Source organism: Notamacropus eugenii, chromosome 5 (genome assembly GCF_028372415.1).
Source record: "Notamacropus eugenii isolate mMacEug1 chromosome 5, mMacEug1.pri_v2, whole genome shotgun sequence".
Lineage (NCBI taxonomy): Eukaryota > Metazoa > Chordata > Mammalia > Diprotodontia > Macropodidae > Notamacropus > Notamacropus eugenii.
Genome location: NC_092876.1, coordinates 170195783 through 170221899, shown reverse-complemented (window position 1 = coordinate 170221899; position 26117 = coordinate 170195783). Strand labels below are relative to the sequence as shown.

The 26117-nt window shown below is 36.9% G+C and overlaps 1 protein-coding gene and 1 pseudogene across 1 annotated transcript; both read left to right on the top strand.

Annotated features, from left to right (window-relative positions):
- The first annotated feature begins 7733 nt into the window (after nucleotides 1-7733).
- On the top strand, nucleotides 7734-8657 carry LOC140508993 (olfactory receptor 8G1-like). The gene has a single exon (XM_072616908.1). The coding sequence runs from the start codon at nucleotides 7857-7859 to the stop codon at nucleotides 8655-8657; it is 801 nt and encodes a 266-aa protein (XP_072473009.1). The 5' UTR covers nucleotides 7734-7856.
- Nucleotides 8658-10550: 1893 nt separating this feature from the next.
- LOC140507747 (zinc finger MIZ domain-containing protein 2-like) lies at nucleotides 10551-20490 on the top strand (annotated as a pseudogene).
- Nucleotides 20491-26117: the final 5627 nt, after the last annotated feature.

Genomic DNA, 26117 nt, shown 5'->3' with positions numbered 1-26117 from the left:
AGCAGCAGCTTCCACTGTTGGAGCCCTGGCCTAAAGCCCCTGGGGAAATTGAGCAGCTGATCTGAATCTCAGTCCTGAGTGAAAGCCCTGGGATGAGGACGAGTGCTGGCTGGCATGGTGGAGCTGGTGGAGGCTCTGAGACAGAATCCTGCTCACAGACCAGAATGCAGGCCAAGAGAGGAATAAACTCCTCTCCCTTGATTGTGCCATCTTGGAGGAATTGAGAATTTACAGATTGTTAGATTATACCTTCCCCTTGACAAAGAACTCAAAAGTCAATTAACTGGCTGGGGAAATGACCAAGAAAGGGGAAAAGAATAAGACAATAGAAGGTTACTTTCTTGGTGAGCAGGTATTTTCTTCCATACTGTTGGATGAGTACAAACAATGCATACCATCAGAGGAAGACATTAAAGTCAAGTCTTCTGCATCCAAAACCTCCAAAATAAACATGCAATGAGCTCAGGCCATGGAAGAGCTCAAAAAGATTTGAAAACTCAAGTAAGAGAGATGGAGGAAAAATTGAGAAGAAAAATGAGAGTGAAGCAAGAAAATCATGAAAAGCAAGTCAACAGCTTGCTACAGGAGACCCAAAAAATGCTGAAGAAATTAACACCTTTAAAAATAGACTAACTCAGTTGGCAAAATAAGTACAAAAGCCAAAGAGGAGAAGAATGCTTTAAAGAGCAGAATTAACCAAATGGAAAGGGAGGTCCAAAATCTCACTGAAGAAAATAATTCTTTAAAAATTAGAATGGAGCAGATGAAAGCTAATGACTTTATGAGAAACTAAGAAATTACAAAACAAAACCAACAGAATGAAAAAAAGAGGACAATGTGAAATATCTCATTGGAAAAACAAGTGACTTGGAAAATAGATCCAGGAGAGACAATTTAAAAATTATGGGGCTACTTGAAAGCCATGATCAAAGAAAGAGCCTAGACATCATCTTTCATGAAATTATTAAGGAAAACTGCCCTGATATTCTAGAACCAGAAGGCAAAATAAATATTGAAAGAATTCATTGATCGCTTCCTGAAAAAGATCTGAAAAAAAAATTCCTAGGAATATTGTAGCCAAATTCCAGAGTTCCCAGGTCAAGGAGAAAATATTGCAAGCAATCAGAAAGAAACAATTAGAGATTGTGGAAATACAATCAGGATAACTCTAGATCTACCAACTTCTACACTAAGGAATCAAAGCACTTGCAATATGATATTTCAGAAGTCAAAGGAACTAGGACTAAAACCAAGAATCACCTACCCAGCAAAACTGAGTATAATGCGTCAGGGGAAAGAAATGGTCATTCAATGAAATAGAAGACTTTCAAGCATTCTTGATGAAAAGACCAGAGCTGAATAGAAAATATGATTTTCAAACACAAGAATCAAGAGAAACATGAACAAGTAAACAGGAAAGAGAAATCATGAAGGACTTTCTAAAGCTGAAATGTTTACATTCCTATATGGAAAGATAATATTTGTAACTCATGAAACTTTTCTCAGTATTTGGATTGTTGGAGGGATTATACACATACACGCACACACACACACACACACACACACACACACACACACATACACACATAGGCAGAGGGCAGAGGGTAAGATGAATAGGAAAGGATGGTATCTAAATAAATAAAATTGAGGGGTGAGAGAGGAATTTATTAAGAGGAGAAAGGAATGGGATGGGATAAATTATCTCTTATAAGAAATGCAAGAAAAAGCTTTTTCAATGGAGCAAAATGGGGAGGTGAGAGGAAAAAAGTGAAGCTTACTGTCATCATATTTGGTTTAAGAAGGGAATAACATGCATACTCAGTTTAGTATGAAAATTTATCTTATACTACAGGAAAGTGGGGAGAAGGGGAGAAGTTGGGTGTGGGGAACATGATAGAAGGGAGGGCAAATGAGAGGAGGGGGTAATTAGAAGCAAACACTTCTGGGGAGGGATAAGGTCAAAAGAGAGAAGAGAATAAATGGGGGGGGGGCAAGATATGATGGAGGGAAATATAGTATCTTTCACAATATGACTACTGTGGAAGTTTTTAGCAAAACTACACATATATAGCCTATATTGAATTGCTTGCCTTCTCAGTGGGGATGAGTGGGGAGGGAGGAAGGTACAGAAGCAGGAACTCAAAGTTTTAGGAACGAATGTTGAGGGTTGTTTTTGCTTATAACTGGGAAATAAGAAATACAGGTAATGAGGTATAGAAATCTATCTTGCCCTACAAGAGAGAAGATGGAGAAAGGAAAGGGAAGGTTGTGATAGAGAAGAGGGAGATTGGGTTAAAAGGTAATCAGAATGCACAGTGATTTGGGGTGGAAGGAGGGGAGAGATGGGGAGAAAATTTGAAATACAAAATCTTGTGGAAATGAATGTTGAAAACTAAAAATAAATAAATAAACAGCATAAATTGGAAACTTGAAAAGAATTTTTTTGTATGTATAAGTACTTTACCTCTTAAAAAACTTATTTCAGATAAAAATATAAAAGTAGTATTACTTGGTCAAAGGGTACATATGATTTTATAGTCCTTTGGTCATGGTTCTTAATTGTTCTCCAGATTGATTGAATCCATGTACAACTTCACGAACAGTGCATTAGTGTCTCAATTTTCCCAAATCCACTCCAACATTCACCATTCTCCTCTTCTGTCACATTTGTCAATTTGATAGGTATGGAGTTGTATTTCGGAGTTGTTTCAATCTGCACTTCTTTAACCAATTGTGATTTAGAGTAGTTTTTCATAAGACTACAATAAGTTTTTTATTACTTTTATTACTTTAAATGCCTGTTCATATATTTTGAACAATTATCAAATTATCTTTTTGTATACATTTGACTCAGTTCTCCACATATTTGAGAAATTAGGTCTTTATTTGAATAAACTGCTGTAAAAATTTATTCACAGTTATGATTACTGTAAATTTCACTCTGTCCCCTATTTATCCTGCTCTCTCTCTCTCTTTTCACCCTGTCCATCCTCCAAAGTGTTTTTCTTCTCTCTTTTACAACCCCAATCAACCTTCCCTTCTATCAGTCCTCCCCTTCTCTTATGCTCTTACCTTCCTAATTTCCTGTAGGAAAAGATAAATTTCTATATCCAACTGAATGTTTATATTATTCCCTCTTTAAGCCAATTCTGATGAAAGTAAGGTTCATTCTCCAGCTTATGTTAAGTTTCTTACACTTTCTAGTATTTGAAATAGGACATAATTTTGTGATGTTTTGCTTTCTTGATTATTTATTAGCCTTATCTCTTTAATAGTTTTCATTGTTCTCTTTGACAGACACCAGATTGTATATCTCTTAGGTCTTTTTTGAGTGCATAATTCAACTTGAATAAATATTTTTTGCTTACTTAATTATCATAAAGTGATAAATGGGGGATATAAGAGTAGATGCAATCACATGAAAAAATAATTTTAATTCATAGCAAGTTCATGAACAAATGACTCACTTTCCATATGATCATGTTTAATAAGGAATCATCAGTGCTAAGAATATTGGACTAAGGTATTTGCCCCTCACTTTCCTTGGCCAAGTTGTATAGTGCTAGACCAGTTAATTACTCCTGGAGCCTTCCTCTAAGTAAAGGAATCAAATTCCCTTTGTATACATTATTCATTGACTCATTAAACTCCATCCCTGGAAAAAGAAGATGATTATAGCAATGGCTATGACTCAGAAGAATAAAGGTTTCCTCAAAAAGCATAAAGACAAATGATATGCAATGTATGATATAAATTATATATGGGAAGGTTGTTTATTTTATACTGACAGAAAGAATGCTACATATGGAAAAATCATAGTGATAAATAGCACTCTTCATGGTATCAACTTTGATTCAGTAAGAATTTGTAACTGGCTGCAACCAGTTGAGATGATAATATTTAAAGGGTTGAGTTCATACAACAATTATAAAAAACTGCTTATTAAGTATTTCAATTTTACCTCTTTATTAGACCCTCTCTGATCAACCACTAAGTTATTGACTTCTCTTTCCAAAGTAGATGCTTCCTTTGCAATCAGTCACTGTTGCCAGTGGTGGGCACTATTGTAACAGCCATTTGACTCTGTAAGTGGAACATTTAATGACACCTCCAGATTTTTTTTAACATGCTAGGACTTCAGGGAAAGTCTATCTCAGAGTACCCATACATCTAAGATCAGGAGAAAATAAACATAAAAGTTCAAAGGCCACCCTGGACCCTGTGCACAAGGCAGTCTAATTGAGTCCACACATCGCATGGGCTGTGGCAGCAGAATCATCATGATATTAGGGAGAGAAAAGCCATCCTCCTCCATCCTTCAGTGGAATCCCAACATCTAGAGAGATAATAATCAAGAAACTTCAGAACAAAGTTCTCTCTTCTTTTTGAAGGTCATCAGCCCTTCCAGTTGAGCAGACATTTAAGGGGTTCTTTGTCACCTCTCATTGTAAGACCATGTGAATGACCAGAATTAAACATCTCTTATCTTCAGTGTAGTATCTGGAAGCAAGCAGTTACAACCTATACGTGTTATGTGCACAAAAAGTAGTCAATTGGAGGGTGCTGGATGCTCCTTGCCTCTGCTACACATGTAAAATTTAAAGTTTAATCATAGTCTTTCTCTCCATGTACTTGCCTATAATCAGGTCACATGTTTAGACAGGGTGTCTTCTTTGACCACTATAAAAAAGAAAGTCTTTAAATTTGTTAAAGATGTTTTCCCTTAACTTTTTTTTCTGTAGCTACTTGGGGTTAAGGAGAACAGAAAAGAGTCCAATACCTTTTTTCTTCTTTTATCTTCATAGTGGTATTTTCTGTTCTCAAATATTTGTTTACTTCTCCTAAGTAATTAGGAAAAAAGTTTCAAAGATCAGAAAATTTTAGGATCATGGCTATAAAGGTTGAAAAAAGTCCTTCAGAGCTCTCTAATCCAACTCTTTTTTTATTGCAGATGAGTAATAGGGATCCAGAAAGGCCAGGGGACTTCCTCAAAGATTTAAATGTATTAATTTTCAGGTATGCAACTGGAACCCAGGTCTTCTGAAGGCTTCAATGAGCACTTTACAGTCTTAGATTCCTTAAAGATGCAGAGCCATTTGATTAAAAAACATTCAAAGATAAATTATATCATAAATTGTACATTTCTATATCGTTCAATCACAACATTTTAACTTTTAATTATCATTTGATTTAAATACTTTTAAAAAGTAGCATACCAAACACAACTACCAGCATGATATAAAGGATAGAGAGCTGATCTCAGAGTCCAGAACCTGGGGTTGAAGTTTTGACTGCAGCATACATCAGACTATGTGTTCTTGGGCAAGTTACTTAACCTCTCAGTGTATCAGAAATTCCCTAAATTTAGAATGAATGAAAACTCACACACAACACACACACAAACACATATATATGAGAGAGATATAGAGACAGACAGATAGAGAAAGAAAGTCCTTGTCCTCAAAGAAGTTACATTCAATTCAGGATGCAATACTTTTGGGGGAGTAGTGCCCAGTAAAGGAATTTCATCTTGGGAAATAAAAGATATGGTGAGTGGAGGCAGAGGGCTCAAATGAACCACCTTTTCCAGAAGCAGTGGTAATGTTGATTTGATTTCTGTTCCCATAGTAAATGTAGACATCAGGGTTTAAAGGAGTGTTTGTGGGCACAGTGGCATGGTAGGAAGATGGCATTTTTTGATATTGGAAGTCAGGTAAATGTAGTGAACTGTCATCAATCAGCATGGACCCAAGGTGGGGGCTGGAAGTCCAGCTAGGAGGAACCATGTCAAGAGTGGTAGCCCTTTATAGCAGTGTCATCATCTTCAAATAGAAATAAAGGCACTAAACTATTCAAAAGAATGCCTGTGGGCTGCATATTGACTTAGAAAACCACATAGCAGCATTTTTATGTTCTATTGTATTTTTTATTGATTTTGTAAAATATTTCCAAATTACATTTTAATCTAGTCCCTGTGCACTAAGGAGTATTGCAGTCCTATATGTGGCATTTCTCCTCTACAGCATAGCAAGAAAATGGGAAGTTGAGTGTGTGAAAATGAATCTTTTTAGGGGCTCTTCATTTAGTGAGGCACAGGGTCATGAACTGGAGGTCCAGTTGGGAAGGTTGCAGAACAAGTTCTTTATTATAAGATAAAGGCTGTTATCCTGCTTGAAGCTCCTCATGTCAATGAAATCAAAGATATAATAAAGAAAATTCTGAATACTTTGCGAGCAACCTAAGATGTAAACGAATGGTTTATTTGTTGAAATTGACACTGACTTTACATTTGTAAAAAGAGATTAAACAATGTATAACAAATGTATCCATTTTCCTCAGTTTCATTTCTCCCCAAAAGAGAAAATTAGAATTTTTAAAAAATTTTCATCATTTCAAAATTTCTAGAAAAGTTATACTTCTAGGAAGTAGAGAGTTATAAACTCATTCTGGTATCTAATCTGTTTGGCTCTCACCTCCAGAACTGAAGAGAATATGAGAAAAAGACTCATACATAAAGAAAACTATTAAATATCCAAGTTGCTAATTGAGCTCCCTGGTTAAGGGTGAGCTGTTGGGTGATGGGAGGAAGGATGGCTGTGGAACAAGATGGAAAACAACAATGATTTATTCCCCAAAGAGCCTGCATCCCTGATGAGATAAAACATTGAGCAAATTCTATGAGTTTCTAATAAGATCCCTAGAAACAATCTATGAATCACAAAACTCTAATACACCATCAACCCAGAGTTACAGTGAGATTGAGGAGTGATATTTTCTATCATAATGTTAGAGAGAACCATTGAATTAAAATAATAGTAAAAAATTCATCTCTTGGAACTGCTAGAAATCAAAACCATGCTTGCATTGCAACAGAACAAAAGGAAAAAAATGCGTCTATGAAGATTATCGTTCCTGACTCATTGCTACATATTCCAAAGATTCTTTCAATGGAAAACCAACAATGGAATGTGAGTGCCTTAATTTAATTGCCCTGATTTCTTTCTATCAAATTCTCCTATATGGGAGCCCATTTCTTGATGAAATCTCACTTCCTTGTGTTTATTGGCTAACCTCAAGTAGCATAGATCTAGAAATGCAGTGGTGGGGAAGAGAGACCTATCCAGAGATACTGGGAATCATAAAGGCTTCAGTCCCCCAGGCCATTGGATAACTGCTTCAACAGAGAAGACATTTTCATTGAATGACTTTAGATATCAATTGACTCTCCTTAAGAATCTAATTTCTTTCCTTTGAAAAAGGGACTGAAGCCATGGTTCCCATCCTGATAGAGACCATTCATCTTTAATGTTCAACAGAGGTTGCTTCTGTGTAGAGTTTCAGAAATGTGAACAAGGACTAGTAGATGAGGACCCTAATGAGTGGACAAAGAGAGAGCTAGAAGTCATCCCTTTCTTTCATCCTTGAGCTCTCATTGTCAGTGGATTCAACTGTGTATATCAATAATGTATTTTTCCTTTGGGTAGAACAAGTAAGGGTTGTGTATAATTCTTTTCCAGCACTTCTGTTCACATGTCCCATCATGGTAATGTTAAGACATGCTCATTGACCAGGTACAGTGGCCATAGTCCCCTAAGACCTCACAGTCCAGGACTCCAGGATTTAGAGTTATTCATTCTGTGTAAATCTCCTTTATGTGTGGGGGGAGGAATGGTAGAAATGCTATCAAACGTGCTACTTCTTTTTCAATCCCACAGGTCCATCATCCAGAGAAGAGAAACCATTCTGTAGTGACTGAATTTATCATTGCAGGCTTAACAAACCGACCAGAGCTCCAGGTTCCACTTTTCTTCCTGTTCCTAGGGATCTATGTGGCCACTGTGGTAGGGAATCTAGCAATGATGATCTTAATTAGACTCAGTTCCCATCTTCACACCCCCATGTACTATTTTCTCAGTTTTCTATCCTTCATTGACCTCTGTCATTCCACTGTCATCACTCCCAAGATGCTTGTGAACTTTGTATCAGAGAAGAACATCATCTCTTACCCTGAGTGCATGGCTCAGCTCTATTTTTTCACCATTTTTATAATTGCTGAATGCCATATGTTGGCAGTGATGGCATATGATCGTTATGTTGCCATCTGTAGTCCTCTACTATATAAAGTCATCATGTCTGATCAGTTGTGCTCCAGGTTGGTGGGTGGGGTGGGTGCAGTGGCTGTGGTTGTTTCCACAGTTCACACGGGTTTCATGTTTAGAGTTTATTTTTGCAAAGACAATATTGTCAATAATTTCTTTTGTGATGTACTTCCCCTCTTGAAACTTTCATGCTCCAATATCTACATCAATGAAATACTACTTGTGACTTTTACTTCAATTGATGTTTTTGTCCCAACCCTAATTATTCTTACCTCTTATATTTTCATCCTCATAAGCATCCTTCGCATTCAGTCCACTGCAGGCAGGTCTAAAGCCTTCAGTACTTGCAGCTCCCATATGATGGCTGTTTCCCTATTCTTTGGATCAACTGCATTCATGTATATGCAGCCTTCTACCAACTCCATGGACCAGGGGAAAGTGTCCTCAGTATTTTATTCCATAGTGATCCCCATGCTGAACCCTCTGATCTACAGCCTGAGGAATAAAGATGTCAAGATTGCACTGAAGAAAATTCTAGAGAAAAGAGTATTCTCATGAACAGTAGGAATGTCATTGGTGACAGGCTCAAAGTCTTTGCTGCAACTGTTTTCCTTTTAAAGGACTGGGTCATTTTGCCTTCTCAAGGGGCAGGATCTACTCACGTGTCCCTCCTCACATTCACTCTCCTCTATCTCCCCAGCCTCTTATTTCCTTTCTTATGCAAGTAAACTTTTGTTTTAATCACAAATAGAAGCTCTATGAACGATGAATAGCAGAGTGTCATGTATTAAAGAGTTGAGTTACTGGCATTTTAGGATCAAGGAGTAGGAAAGATGTGAAGCCACCTTATCAGTATGTAATTTTCCTTTGGTGTAAGTAGTTGCTTTTCTGGATTTTTAAGTGTATGATAGCTATATGTCAGGAACAGATAGCACTTTAGTTTACAATAATTTTACAAATATCATATTTTATAATGACAGCATCTCTGGGGGGAGACACTATTATTATCCCCATTTTACAAATGAGGTACCTGAGGCACACAGAAGTTATGATTTGCTAAGGGTGACAGAACATGTAAGTGTTGGGCTGGATCTGAACTCATCTTCTTGACTCGGGCACCAGTGTTCTATGCAATATGCTCCTCACCTATCTCCTAATTCAAATCCTTGATTTTACAGATAAAGCACCTTGGGCCCTGATTCTTGAGCTGCTTCTTTCTCTTATACCACACTGCTGATAGGGGTCTTGTCACTCAATTTGGCCTATTGGTTGTTCTAGAAACCAGGAATACCTGGGCTTAAGTTCCACTTCTAATCCATACTGGCTGTGTGACTCTGAATGGGTCACTTGACTAGTCAGTGCTCTTGGTAATACTCTAAGTTGCTTAGAAGATGTTGAGCTGCATTAAGAGAGAGAATTTCCTCTCCTGGAAATTTATATTAATGAAATCACAGGTAGAGTCCCTCTCTCTCTCCCTATTTACCCATGAATTGTTGAAAAACAACTGCTCTTAGGCAAGATATATGATTCATTGTGGTAGCCAGTGGCACAGTAGATACAGTGCTGGTCTTAGAGTCAGGAAAATGTGAATTCAAATCCAACCTCACACACTGACCAGCTGTGTGACCTTGGGTAAGTCACTTAATCTGTTTGTCTCAGTGTTCTCAACTGTTAAAAGGGGATAAGAATTATGCCTAAGTCCCAGGTTTGCTGCAAGGATAAAATGAGAAAGTATTTGTGAAGCATTTAATGCAGTGACTTGTCCATAGTGAGGAATGAATAAATACTATTAACGTTGTTGTTCTTTAATTTCTAATTTACATTTCCACTCACCTTTTGTTCATTTTTCTGGTCAGCCTTTTTGGCCCCCCCTATTTTTTTCAATTGCTTTTCAATTCAATCTAAATAAAATGAAATCTAACTAAAATATTTAGTCCTTAATAGATTTGAGGAATTGTTCAAGGATAGAAAAATCACAACTAGCACAGCTCTAGCTTTTAAGGAATTTATCTGTTTGTGGGGGCAAGGGAGGGGTGAGGAGGTGGGAGAATATCACCTAAGCAGTTTGACAAAATACAAAATAGGACATCATAGGAGTAAAGGGGAGCTGAAACCAGAGGTGTCAAACATACCACATGTCACCTGCAACACTTCCATGTGGCGGGAGCCAGATTAAAATGTAGGTGGGAAACATTTTACAAAATAAACGAAATAGAATTAAACATAGATTACGTTATAATTTGATACTACGTCAATACACATCCTACAGGTTTCTCTCCATGTATTAATTAATGGCTCCACATTTATTTGATGTCACTGATCTAGGTCATATGCTCCAGGAAAGCAAATGAGGGACAGAAGACTTTCAGCTAGAAGAAATAACTGATAGATTTATTGTACTTACAGAGTAATAATCCTCCTAACTGTCCTGAGGCCCACAGGTCCAAGCTCATGGAAGTGGTAGATAAAGCTCAATTTTGTTCTATGCAAGCCTCGGAACAACCTGCAAATTTCCGTCAAATCAGAGATTCTCTGTTTAAAAGAGTGTCCCAGAAGTTCATGCAAAGCCAGGAAACCCCATACCCCAGGACTGCTGATAGCTTCTGGTACATTAAGCTCCAATGTTATAATGATGAATAGGGCTATTGGAAAATTTGCATTTCCTTACACAGATGTCATATGCACTATTTTCACCTATTTAGAGTATGAAGAGATTCCTGACAGAAAGGTCTTCGAAGGACATTTCTCACCATTGGAAAGTGTTTTCTGCCTGTAATAGCTGTCACTTATACTGCTGGCTTTCCAGCTAAGAAGAAATGTTGTTGTTAGAGTTACATATTATTGTGGCTTATGAAGTGTGGCCACCAGAACTGGCTCTCCATTGCAGAAAATCTGTGTCAAGAAAAACTTGGTTTTGGCAGTCATACAGAGGGTGTCCTCTGTGGACTGTTGGAATCTCCATTATCATTTTCTTTTAAGAAATTATTAGAGAATTTTGAACAGAATGCTAGCATAAACTTTATTTTTAAAAAGCCTCAGGTGCAGGAATTCAAACAGTTTTATTTTAAATTCTAGTCATACTAAGACAAAAAAAAATAAAACTAACAGGTGATTTTCTGGATTTGCCAAAAATGAGCTCCACTGTTTTGGATAATCGAAAGGATAGGAAAAAGAAAAGAATCTCTTCTCTCTACATGTAGTGGCTGTGGAGGTAGACTATTCCAGGCCCAATAGTGAAATCTAGTTACACCTTACTGTTTCTCAGACTATTGATTTCCAATATGTTTGAGTTCTGTTAGCTTTTCCCTTTCTACCAACTCCATGGCTCCTCTGTCTCAAACCTCCTACAGTTGTGCACTACACAATTTTTTATTTTAGTTAATATAAAATAAAACAACTTATTTTGAGACCTTTGTAGGGCTAATGGGGTGTTGTAAAGGTAAGGATAGTGTTCTTTTCTCTGCAAATATTGCCCATTGTCAATGCTAGTATTCTCCAGCTTGACCATATTGCATCTCATACCACTGACCCCAATGTCCTGCACAAATGAACCTTCCTTTCTGATACCTGATTCCTCCATCTGACCTGAGTGGAATGATGAAGCAGTCAATCGACTTGGCTGACAAAGGCAGGACTGGATATTGTTGTGTTCGATAAGTGTCCACCAAGTAATTAGGGAATGTGGGGACTTTAATCTCCAAACCATCACATGACTGTGAATCCATATGGTTATAAGCCTAGCAGTGGTAAAGCTGAGTTAAATGGCATACACTTGATTGGGAATTTTTGATGTATAGTTCAATCTGCTTTTCAGGTTCATTGTACCAATGCATCGGCCTACCAACAGAACATCAAAAGTATCTGTTTTCCTACAGTCTTTCCTTTTGGAAGGTATTTTCACATGGGTAAGTATGGGTATTTTTTCAAATATAAAATAATTCAAGTTAATCATTTGACACTCCTAGTGGTCTCCATGTGGAAAAAAAACAAAAATGCGAATTAAATGATAGCACAATTAGATGTATCCAGACAGTAAAAAATAACCCCTGAAGTGTGATGTTTAATGAAATTATGATTACAAGGATTTAGTGAAGTTTACAGAGATCTATCCTTGACTCTATTCTATTTAACAGTTTATCAGTGACTGATATGAAAGTATAGATGTCATGTTTATGAAATATAAAGTTGGTATAAGGCTGAGCTACATAAATAATAGGAAAGATGACAATTTGCATCCAAAATTAACTGGATAGGTTGAAACAGCAGCAAAATCTTTTTTATTGTTGTTTTTTTGTTTTGTTTTGTTTCAGTTTTCTACAATCACTTCTGTATATCTTAGATTTTTTTTCCTCCCTCCCCCTCATTTCCCCCTACCTCCCCACCTCCTCCATGAGATGGCATAAAATTTTATATAGGTTCTACACATACATTGCTATTAAGTATATTTTCACCATAGTCATATTGTATAGAAGAATTGAAATGAATGGGAGATATCATAAAAAAAAAAAACATAATATAAAAGAAAATGATTTGCTTCATTCTGGGAATGAATTCCATAGTTCTTTCTCTGGATGTGGAAGAAATTTGGCCTTAAGAGACCCCTGGGAATTTTTTTAAGTCATTGCATGGTAATGAAGTACTAAGTCTACCAGAAAAATTCCTCACACACTGTGGTTGTGGTTGTGTACAAAGTCCTCCTAGTTTTGCTCCTTTCACTCAGCATCAGTTCATATGAGTCTTTCCAGGCCTCTCTGAAGTCTTCCTGTTCATCATTTCTTATAGCACAATAGTATTCCATTACATTCATATACCACGATTTATTCAGTCATTCCCCAATTGAAAGGCATCCCCTTGATTTCCAGTTTTTGGACACCACAAAGAGAGCTGCTATAAATACGATCTGTACATATGGAACCTTTTCCCATTTTTATGATATCTTGGGGATACAGTTCTAGAAGTGATATTTCTGGGTCAAAGGGTATGCACATTTTTGCAACCCTTTGGGCATAGTTCCAAATTGCTCTCCAGAATGGTTAGATCAGATCATAGCTCCACCAACAATGAAAGGCAAAATCTAATAAGATGAAATTTTTATTTCCTCTAGTACACAGGTAGGATTTTTTAGATGAAAAGGGAACTGTATTTACAAAAATTGTAATCTATCTATGCTTTTAGTTTCTATTTTTCTTTTTCTAAAAATAAGTTTTTGTTGGTATTTTCTGTTTCTTAAATCACCATAGTTATTCCAAGTGTCCCTCCCCAACTTTTCCCACAGAGCCATCCTACACAACATCACATTTTTAGAGAGGAAAAAAAGGTATCATAATTGATTGATACGATGAAAAAAGCACCAAAAGTTGTACGATATATAAACTCCTGTGGACTTCCTATTTCCATGAAAAGTAGCATTGACTCTTCCTCCAGTTATTTGTTGTTCTTTATTTCTTTAAGCAACACTTTGCAGTTGAATCTAAACAAGTCTTTGTGTGCTTTGGAAGATTCATGAATCTTTCAGTTATTTGAAAAGGGATTTCCCTTTACTTTATTGCTTCTTTCCTTCTGTTGTTATTGTAAAGACATTTTTCAGGATTTATTTTGTACCCTGCAACTTTGCTAAAGCTTTAAATTGCCTTGATTAGTATCTTTGCTGATTCCCTAAGATTTTCCAAGGAAACTTTCATATTGTTAACGTGTAGATATAGTCTCATCTCCTCTTTACTTACCTTTAACCTTTGAACTTTTTTCCTCTTGTTTCATTGCTATTCCTGGAGTGAATATTTATTGTAATATTTGTTGATATTTGAGATGCATAAAATTTAGTGAATTAATTTCATGCGACTAAAGTTTATTATTTAAATTTCAATATTACAGTGCTCATGATGAGCTAGACTAAAGTGTCTTTCCCTTCTAAAACTATTCTTGTTTCCTCAGATTTTCCCAGAGCACTTCTCTCTATTCTTAGAATCTGCTCCCTCTTCACGCTTTTGAAATCTTTAGCTTCCTTCATAGCTTAGTTCATGCGCTGCCTTCCTCGCAACACTCTTCCAGGTCACTGTAATTGTTACTTCTCCTCCTTGAAACCACCTTGTATTTCTTGTACATGTTTTTTTATTTACTTACCAGGACATACATTATTTTCTTCAAGCATAATGCAAGTTCCTTGAGAGCAAGGATTATTTTCATGTTTGTCTTTGAATGCCCAGTAACCAACCTAATACAGTGTCCGGTACATCATAGGTGTTTAATAAATACTTGTTGTTGAATATATTTACATTTTAATTATCTTTTCATGTATGTATTCCTCCTAGTAGAAAATAAGTTTCTCAGAGAAACTGAGTCTCTTTACATCTCTGTATCCTCAGCCTTATTCATCATGTGTTTTGAATTTTCAAGAGGACTTGATCTATGGTTTCATGAAAACAGGAACTCTAATGAAGAAACTCCCTTTATCAGTACAAATGATCACTTGTTATAAAACTTGGAGTTTTAAAGACTTCCCTGGCAACTTTGAGGGTTAAGTGAATTGGAAAGGGTTGCAAAGCTAGAATGTCTCAGAGGCAGCCTTCAGTCCAAGTCTTCCTGACTACAATGATAACTCTAGTGATTATGGCACAGTTCCTCTCATATGGTTCTTAATGTGTGTTCAGTATACTCCTATTTATTTCAAATCAGTTAATTTAAATTGAATCGTTAAGAAGGGGATTGTCCACATCTGACCCAGAACTCTGGTGTTATCTGTCTGAGTCTAACCCAAAACAGTCACATGAAATTACCCCCTGTGTGCTAATGTGGCTGCTAATACACTGCTGAATACACACACACACACACACACACACACACACACACACACGCACACACCCCTTGTCAGTTACCAGACTATTATCTCAACAAGGAAGAAAATAGCAGGGCAATTATCCCCAGGCACTTGTAACATGAATCTAGTCAAATGTTACCGTAATATAGATTCCCTGTTGTACAAAATTTGAACATGAAGACAACATAGTTCAGAGAAAAGAGTACTAGATTTGGAGTCACGGTAAGTGCACTGAAATCACAGCTTGGCCACTTTTAACCTATATCACAAGTAAGAAGGACAAGTAACCTCGTGGATTCAGTTTCCTCATCTGTAAAATCAGGTAGGCAACATTTAAATTCCATTCCAACCCCAAATCTGATCCTATATTATTGGAGGTTTTCCTGGCTGCTATACAGAATGGAGGTAGTTACTGAAATGAGCAGGTTATCCTCTGAGATAACCAAATGTCACCTTATGTTTATGGGAAAATCTTTAAAATTTCAAAGGAATACCTCTTGTTACACTCATGGGGTAGAGGTAATAATACTCTTTAAAAGTGAAAGGAAGATGTGCCAACATAGGAGGGGTGATGGGCCCCTCTGGTATCTCTTCCATGGGTGTGAACTCAACCCTGGTGCCTGGAATGACTCCCTTGGAGGGCAGTGACTGCCCTAACACGGGTACCAAACAGCCCCCCCAGACACAGCAGATGCCCCAATAAAGAGTCAAGAAAGCCTACTCCAATGAGAGTTATCCAGCACAGCAGTATATGCAAGGTGACCAGTATGCTCCCAGCATTGCTCAATATGCACTAAACACTGTACAACCATCAGCACCCTCCCCCTCATACCCTGGTCAGAGGATGCCTATCCAACCAGCAATGGGCCAATACCTATCCACCTCCAGATCAGCAGGACCCTATTTTAAGCAGTCCACAGGGCAGAACACCAGCTTTAATGGAGGAAACTTCCACAGCTACAGCTAGCTTTGGGCCCATCCAATCAATGCCAGGATACCCTAGCTCCCCACTGCCTGGGAACCCTATGCCCCCAGTGACTCCTGGCGGCAGCATACTCCTCTATAAGTCTCCTAGTCAAGAAGTCAAATCTCCATTCCCTGACATTAAGCCCAACATGAGTTCCCTGCACTCTTCTCCCCCTGGAAACCTGTGTGGTGAGCTGTGACTGACATTCCTGGTCTGAGATGGGGTGGTCCTAAACCCTTCCGTCTGCAGCACAACCTGGCTTTCAGCAGCCACGTCTTTCAACTCTGTGACTCTGTCTATAAAACGCTGATGATGAGACCTGACCTACAGCTACAGTTTAAATGCTGTCATCATGAGCACCGGCAGATGGATACCAAGTGGCCCGTATCTGAGCAGGTGAGTGTCAAAGCCACGACCCTGACCATTGAGTGAGGAGACAACAAGATGTCCCACAAGCCCCTCTACCTGAAGAGTGTTGCAGCTGGAGCATCTGCCTTTGGTGCCTCATCAAGAAGTGTCTGCTTCCAGTGGAGCACTGCATCATCAAAATAAAGCAACACCCTGGACCCAATGGAGAGGATGGTGTGGTATAGACTGCTATCAAAGTGTCTTCAAGTGTCCCATCACTTTCCAAAGAATCCAGCTCCATGTCCGAGTACATGATTGTCACCACATACAATGCTTTGACCTAGAATCCTACCTGCAGTTGAATTGTGAGAAGGGAACTTGGAGATGTACTGTCTGCAATAAGACTGAGATGCTGGAAGGCCTGGAGGTGGATCAGTATATGCTAGGGATCCTTAATTACATCCAAAACTCAGACTAGGAAGAAATCACCATTGACTCCACCTGTAGCTAGAAACTAGTGTCCATCAAGTCTGATCCCCACATTAAGGAAGAATCAAATGGGTCTGGTTTGAAGTGCTGCCACACCATAAGCCCTACCCACATGGTGATGTCCAGTGTCATGGAGATGATTGATACTTTAGGCCCTTTGGACCCCTTTGCCTCATTGCAACCTCCCTCAGCCCCTGCCATCAGTGATTATCCCAGTCAGAGTTCTAACTTTGCATCTTTTCAAAACCTATTTCTGCATCTTTTGATATTAGGTAATGATTTGTTCCTGTTATTAATATGGTCAGTTTTGTTCATCAAACCAACCCTGAACTTCTGGTACAAATCTTACCTCACCTTGGTGTATAATCTTTGTAATGAGCTGCAGTACTCTCCCATTTAATATTTTATTTAAAATATATACCTCTCTGTCTCTCGCTCTCCTTTTTCTCTGTTTCTTGACTCTCCTTAATATAAATATCAAGACCATATGTTTAAAAGAAATGCTATATAAATTTTATTTGTAAATTCTTTTGGTCCTAGGATTTTTTGTGTCCTCATTGGGAGTTTATTTGTGATACAATCTGATGTTTCCCCATCTGAAATTGAATTGTCTTTTGTTTTGTGTTCTGTTGATGTGGACATTTTGCATTTTATAAATATTTCATTCATTTAAGTTGTCAATTTTGCAGCATATAATTGGACAAAATAGTTACTAATTTAAAAAAACCTCATTGGTTGTGAATTAACCTTTTTCCAATTTTTATATCAGTAATTCAGTTTTCTTTCTTTTTTAAAAAAACTTGTTGAGCAAATTGTCTATTTTATTGTTTTGTTAAGCTTTTAGTTTTAGTTACTAATCTAAAGAATTTTCATTTTAAATTTAGCTAATCTTTTCTTTCATGTTCAGGATTTCCATTTTCATATTTAATTTGAAGAGGGGGATAATTCAGTGACTTTGTAGTTTTTTTTTTTTTAGTTGCATGCCCTTTCTCTTGTTTATTTCCCAGAGTTGCTATGAGGATCAAATGAGATAATATTTGTGAAGTGCTCATCACTCTGCCTTGTACACAGTAAGTTCTATATAAATATTGTTGTTGTTTTTACTGATGAAAGTGTTTCGAGATCTTTCTCCTCTAAGGACTGCTTAGGCTGGGTTGTAAAAATTTTGACATGGTGTGTCATTGTAGTTATCTCTAAATTCTTTATTTTTTTCTATAATTTTTTTTGAGCCATCCATTTTTAGGATAACATTATTTAGTCAAATTAATTTTAATTATTTCTTCAAAAACCCTTTAATATATTTATTACATTATAGTCTATAGAAATAATGTTTAATATTTTGGCTATTCTGCTTTTGTAAAAATTTTATGCCTTATATATGTGTGTGCATGTATATGTGCATGTGGTTAATATTTGTAAAGGTGCCAAGTACAGCTGAGAAATATACACATTTTTGCTTGTATGTACATATATGAATATATGTGTATGTATGTAGAGATATCTTTTCATATATAAAATATATATCTAGGTCAAGAATACGAAAGTAATTAATGAAAAAATGCCAAGATAGGTGGCCTAGCCATAGGAGATCTAAAACTATATTATAAAACAGCAGTCGTCAAAATTATTTGGTATTGGCTGAGAAATAGAGTGGTAGATCAGTAGGATAGGTTAGGTACACAAGACACAGTAGTAAATGACTATAGTAATCTACTGTTTGATGAACCCAAAGACACCAGCTTCTCAGTTAGGAACACACAATTTGACAGAAACTGCTGGGAAAACTGAAAGATAGTATGGTAGAAGTGAGGCATAGACCAACATCTCATACCATATGTGGTACATGATTTAGAAATAAAAGACGAAACCTTGAGCAAATTAGGAAAGCAAGGAATAGTTTGTCTGTGAGACCTATGGAGAAGAGAAGAACTTATGACCAAGGAAGAAATAGAGAACAGTATGAAATTCAACAGAGATGATTTTGATTACATTAAATTGAAAAGATTTTGTACAGAAAAGGGGGTTAATAGAATTGAGGACAGACTGGAGGAAGGGGTGAATGGGCTGCAGGCTATTCTGGGATGGAGGCTGGGGAGAGATGGGGAGAAAATTTTGAATTCAAATTCTTGTGCAAATGAATATTGAGAAGTGAAAAATAAATTGTGTGTGTATGTGTGTGTGCATTTTTTAAAGAGACACTTGAGGTAGGGACACCAACCAGTAAGCTACTGTACCAGTTCAGGCTTGAGATGGTGAGGGCCCATACTAGAGTAGTGCATGTGTCAGAGACAAGAAGGGGGCATATACAAGAGATTTTATGAGGGTAGAATTTACAGAACCTGGCAACAGAGTGGATATGAGAGATGAGAAAGAGTAAGAAGAGCAGTAATAACAATTAGGTTTCAAGTTTGACTTAGGGGAGGATGGTAGTGCCTTTGACAATCACAGGAAACTTAAGAAGAAGGAAGGATAAAGGAGCTCACTTTTGGACATGATGAGTTTAAGATGCCTAGAGGGAAGAGGCAAGACTGGAAGCTGCTATATGCAGCCTTGCTACAATAGTAAAGGCTCAACAGTTGAATTGTTAAAAAAAAAAAAAAGTAATCCTGAAAAATACCACTTTATTACTCCCCTGCATGTTATTCTCTACTTGTCTACCTTTTTTCTCCTCCTTAGTTCTGCACTGTAAAAATATATCTTAGCACCAGGTAAATGTCATTCAGTATTTCAAGTTGAATAAAGTGACCATGGTATATAGGTTCAAAGTATAATTTAGTTTCATATTTTAGCTAATACTGCATGATTAACTATAAAACAACACATTGTTGTCATCCTCAGCTTTTACATTCATAGACTCATGGAATTATATATTTAGAGTTAAAAGAGACTGCAGAGGACATCTAGCCCACATATTTTACAGATAAAAACCAAAGGGCCAGAGAAATTTAGCTAAGTGATTTACCTAAGGTTAAAAGGCAATTAAGCAAGAATAATTGATAATAAATTATTTCAAAATTTTTAAAAAACATTTTGCACAAACAAAATCAATCCAACCAAAAGTAGTAGAAAAGCATAAAAGATGGAAAACAATTTCTATAGCCAATGTTTCTGATAAGGGACTCATTTCTAAAATATTTACAAATATGAGTCAAATTAGGAGAAAAGACTTTGAATGCAAGTCATTCCACAATTGATAAATAGTCAAAGGATATTAACATGTAGTCTTCAGATGAAGGAATTAAAACTATATATAGTCATATGAAATAAAGCTCTAAGTCACTCTTGATTACAGAAATGCAAATTGGAACAATAGATTTAGGGAGAAGAAATTAATACTTATGGGAAAATGAATATTGTATAATATTGTGCAAAGAAGTGCTAGATTGAGGGTAAAAATCACATTCAGAGAACACTGACAGAGTAAAAATTGAGGTGATCCTTGAAGCATGGAAAAATTTGATATTCAGAAACAAAGCATTCCCACTAAGGGAGTCAGGGGAGGGAGAATGGGCAAGTAAATAGTTAGGGATTAAAATTTCCCTCCCTGTTAGCTATACTTGTGTTTCATTCATAAGACTGAGCCTTTGCATCTCAAAGTTATCCAAATGAATGGTAAGGTTTTCATCTTTCCTTGGATCCAAATTTAAAAATGCAAGTGTATACTTCCATAAGAACATATTTTATCTCATGATAGAATGAAAATCTTTAAAGTAAGGGGAATATTTTTTGTCTTTGTATTACTAGGGTCTACTACAGTGTCTGCCACATGGTAAATTCTTAATCATTGTTTGTTCATTTCTTGATTTTATGAGTGTATGTATATACAGACGTATGAATACGTTTATCATTTCATTACTTTATAATCAATAACAATGATAAGTAAAACCAATTTCTTCACTATGGTTTTGGTTGGTTTTTTTTCCTATTTGTTCAGCAATGACACAAAATGGAAATGAGTCAAAACTATAGAATGAAGGACTTTGATCACATCTCTAAATATTCCTAGACATTGGATTAGTACACATGTATTACTTGGCTAGGAAACATTTCAAATAATGGGAATTAATTCCACTTCTAAAGGTTAAATTGGATAATCTCTTGACTTTTCTTCTATAACAGTTTCTTTCTTTTTAAAATTCCAGTATTTAATATCTACATCCACTCTACTACTACAGAAAAAGTCACTGAAATTCCCAGTCTCTAGTCCGTTAGCCTGTGTCCCTGTCTACAGGAATGAATAACCTATGGATAAAATCACCACTGAAACTAATCCCACAAAGCAAATTTTCATGAATCTCTGAAGAAAAGGATACCTTAGTGATCAAGTTAAAAGTTATTTTTTTCTAGGATCGTTAGAGGGACTTAATTGGAGTAACAGCTGAGAAAAGTTCCTTTGAGTTTGCATTAGAAACACCCTGGAATATTTTGTAACTCTCCAAGGAAAGAATACTACAAAAAAAAAATGATTATACATTGAGTACAAACTATACTCAGGTGTGTGCATTATACATCACAACTGTCTCTAGTGTCTCCTTACCTAGCTCTAGAAAATCCCCTTAAAGTCAGTCTCATTTAAAATAGTTTTGAATGTGGTAAATGTTAATGAATCACTTACATTTTTTGATGCCATTTTTTGCATTTATAGCAAAGGCCACCAATTTAATTCAAGCCCAGGGAATTCAAGCCTCTTTTAGTACTGGGGAATCTTTATTACTGAGTATAGATAAGAGAGAAACTTTTTCTATCACTTCTCAAATTCCTTGTTTCACTCAGGTGAATGATTTTCAGTGTTAATGGGGAAGGAATTGACATTTAAAGGTATCCAAAGAGATATCTTAGCTAAGTATATCGGAAGTTTTCTCAGCAATATGGACAGGTATCCACTAAATCTCTGACCTTGGTTAATAGGTGAAAGACAGTATGTTCGAAGAAAATAAAGTATACATCATACAGAGAACTTTCTTTGTGCCAGTCTTTCCTAATCCCAAAATTCCTTGTGGTTATTCAAGCTGTGGATGCATTTTATAGGGATGGTACATGTAAGGTGAATTTTAGTATATGTAAGGTGGATTTTAATGCATGTGAAGTGAATTTTCATCATTATTTCTTAGAGTTCCGTTTCCCAGGATCCATAGCCATAACAATCTTCTGTTCCCAAATACTAGATATGAGTTCCCACAGCTAAATTTGAAAACATCTCCAACACGCTTGCACAGCATTAAATAATGATAAAGGAAATAAACATCCACTGCAACTATGCAGTGAGGTACAAGGATGAATAGATGTAAACTTGTAAGGCTATTGCTGACAATATGCCTTGCTTGTCTGTTGGTTTGTAAAGCAGGTGGTCACTGGTCAGTAAAGGGGGTACTTCAGGGTTCAATGCATAAGATGTACTGCTGTGTGTGCCTCAAAGGTGGTCCCCATTAAGACTTGGGGGAACTTTAGCATTAAGTGCACAAGCTGGAATGCTGTTCATGCCTTGATTGGCTCCCATCAAGACTTGGGAGGAATCTGTGTTTGCTTCAACTGGTCCCTACTGAGGTTGAGGGGATTTGGAGGAAGCACAAGTTGTGCCTGTCTCAATTGACAGAGATGTAGGGGGAGTTGCCCCCTGTTCTCACTAGTCCCTGTGAGAAGGGTGATTAAAGAATGCTGTAAGAGTTGTGCTCCCATTATCTACAGTCCTTTTCTGAGAAAACTAGACTATAGAATAAAGTAAGTTTATTAATCCCTTTTTAATGTCTTTCCTGTCTGACCAGATCAAGAGTGAACCTGTGCTAGCAACCCTCCTGTGTAATGTGTTTACTGATCTTACAGATAGACACAAGAACCAATAGGACTACCGATGAGGAAACGGAGGATCAGAGTGGTAACTTAGTGGCAAACGGGCAAAGTTTGAACTACAAATAGAAATTAGATATGACATGGCCCCTCCCATAACACACAACTTTGGGGAACTTTGAAATAAAACAGCTTTCCTAATTTCACTACTCCATTTCTCTTGCCAAGTCTTTAGCCTTTAGCATGACCAATTACTGACATTACCAAGAACAAAGCCTAAGATTGTGCTGACATATCATTGCAAGCCAAAGTCAGGGGCAAAGAATAGACAGCTACACTGAAAGTCTGAAGGTTTTGGGAGGCAGTGTTGAGTCAATATTCCTTTAAATTCTGCCTTTAGATGGGGCATGTGAAGACGCAATATTAATATTGTACATGGTTCCCGATTTTTCAGTGTTCCAGGAAAACTCAATCTTTCTATCAGGCCCGGATACTTGAATCTATCACCTGAGATACAAATTTGGACTTTAATATTCCTCTAAATCCTGCAATCCTATAAGCTTCACTCACTGAGATTCCTAGAGCACTAGTGCTGACGGTAATCATTATTAGTTCATTGCTGATAATTTGACATTATTCACTGGCTGCATGACCAGATTGCCTAAAACCAACACTGGCAGAGATCTAAGACCTTATCCTAACAACTGGAGTAGTTCTCATTGTGACTAGCTTCGTTGGAAGACATAGTGGTTCTGTGTGGGAAGCAAACTCCTGATCTAGGCAACAGGTAGAATTATCAGTACTGGACCCTGACAAGCTCAAATCCCACATACTTTTTAATTTTTTTAAATTTTACTGATATATTTTGTTTTTACATCATCTTCATTTCTAACAAAGTCCCTCACATTCAAAAAGCCATCCACAATAACCAAAAGAAAGCCAAAAAACCTCTAAGAAATAATCAACCAAATATAGTGGCATATGTAGTATTTGTAGATCAGTAATCTATCACTTCAAAGAAAGGAGGGAAGTGCCTTTTTCTCTTCTTCACATCTAAATTTGGTCATTATAATTATGCTGCACTATCTTTTGTCTTTTTTTGTTATTCTTTCTATTTGTGTTGTTGTTAATATAAATAATTCTTTTCTGTTTATAATTATTTCTCTTTACATCAGTTCATCTGTCTTTCTATGTTTCTCTGCATTCTTCAACTTCATTTGTTACGGCAAAATTATATTACCTTATGTTTAGATATTATACTTTGTAATTGTTTTTCCATGCAACTGGGAAATAAGAAATACAGATAATGGGGTATAGAAATTTATCTTGCCCTACAAGACAACAGAGGAGATGGGTATAAGGGAAGGGAGGGGTGTTAGAAAGAAGGGCAGATTGGGAGAAGGGCTAATCAGAATGCATGACATTTTAGAGTGGAGGGAGGGGAGAGATGGGGAGAAAATTTGAACTCAAAATTTTGTGGAAATGAATGTTGAGAACTAAAAATAAATAAATAAACATTTTTTAAAAATAAAATTAAAAAATAGATATTATAGTTTGTTTCACCTCTGACTGATGTGCACTTATTGTTTTTAGATTTTTGATACTAAGAAATCTTTACTATAACATTATTGGGGGCATATGGGAGTTTTCTTTATGTATTTAGACTTCTTGTTTTAAAAATATTACAACTGGGTCTCTGGTCCTGAGAATGTGGACATTTTGCTCATTTTCTTAACATAAATTCAAATTGTTATCCCAAAGAGCTAGAATAACTTGCAGAAGTAGTTAAGAATATCATCAAGATAAAATGTAAGCAGTGGGTACTGAGAAGTGATTTCTGCCATAGCAGTCCTGTTTACAGACTTTTCCCTTCAGTGGTGACCGCTCACTGTATTATATCCTACTTCACAGGTAAACCATGGGTAATCTAATTTGTTGTGACACCAGAACAAGTCAGTCTCAATACTCTCAACTTTTTAATCAGTCTTCTGTGGTACATACCCCAGAGACCCTGGTGCAATGAGGAAGTATGATCTGAAGCACTACATTGAGAACATGGTATATGGAAAGTCCTGATCTGCAATATCTTTTTCCTTCCATCCACAGATGCATGAGTTGGGGATACTTCTGCTAGCCAAATGATTTGATGTTATATTATTTTTAAGAAACAATGTACTGTAGTAGATTGAACCCTATACTTTTGGTCAGGAGACCCAGGATTGAATCTTGCTTTCGGTAATACTAGCATTTTGATCAGGTAGTCAATAAACATTTACTAAGGGCCTATTATGTGCCAGGCGTTGTGTTAAACACTAGAGATCCAACAGAGGCAAAAGACAATCCCTTTGCCCTCAAGGACCACACAGTCTAATAGGGGAAACAATAAACAAACAAATACATTCAAACAAGGTATATAAACAACAGACTGCAAATTGTTTTTTAGAAGATATTATACTAGAATTGAAGGGGTTTAGAAGGGCTTACTGTAGAAAATAGGGCTTTAGTTGGCACTTGAAGGAAGACAGAGAAGCAAGTAGGCAGATATGAGAAAGGAGAACATTCTAGACAAAGGGGACAGGCAGAGAAGTATAAAGAGATAAAATATCCGATTCATGAAACAGTAAGGAGGCTAGTGTCCTTGGCCAGGATACAAGAGAATGTATTGGGGTAAGAGTATGTGAGGTGTAAAAAGACTGAAATGGTGTGCGGGGGATTGGTAAGGGGCAGAGGGACTATGTTATGGAGGCTTCGAATACCTAACAGAGTGTTTTATATTTAATTATGAAAGTGATGGGGAGCTACTGGAGGTTATTGAGTAGAAGGACGACATGGTAAAATGTGTGCTTTATGGAATTCACTTCAGTGACTGAGTGAAGGTTGAACTGGTGTGAGGGAGAGACTTGCGGCGGGCACACTTACTAGTAGGCTCTTACAATAATATGTAGCATCAGTGCGATACCCACAGCAGCCACTATGGATAAGGATGCATATTTACATAGTAAATTCACAAAATATAAACTTTCTTCTTCAAAGAACAAAATCAAAATGTTTATTCACATACCAAAAAGCAAAATCCATCATGGTAACATCTATACACCTTATCAGTGCAGGAAGAATGGCATCCTCAAGCTTTTACTCCCTTAGGCCTCCCCACAAACAAGCTCCCTTAGATGAGTATCACTCCCTCTATCACTCAAGTTAGCTGCTCTACTCTGCCTCCCTCCCAGCTTTGCCTCACTCTCTTTCAGCTCCACTCTTCCTGAGCCACCCATTCAGCAAGTTTCTCCCACCATCACCTCCATGTGACTCAGGCTGTGTGCTGGGCCACAGCTCAGAGTCAATGACATGGGCCTATTAAGAGGCATGGAAAGTCTTCAAATTCCCTTAACATTGCGTTCAGCCCCAAAATCTTTCACACCCATTAATAGGTTAATGGGAGTTTAGGAGTAATTGGTATCAACATAACTTCACAACAATATAAAAGGGATAACACAAAATGAACATTTAAAACAATATCTTAGGGTGGAGGCTACTGCACAAGGATCCCTCTTCCCCTCTCAAATGAATGGGACCCAAAATCACTTGGGGCCAGTGGCAAATGTCTTTTCTTCTATAA

What these genes read in the sequence shown, in the direction of transcription:
- LOC140508993 (XM_072616908.1), top strand. Translation starts at nt 7,857, where the DNA reads ATGATGATCTTAATTAGACTCAGTTCCCATCTTCACACCCCCATGTAC.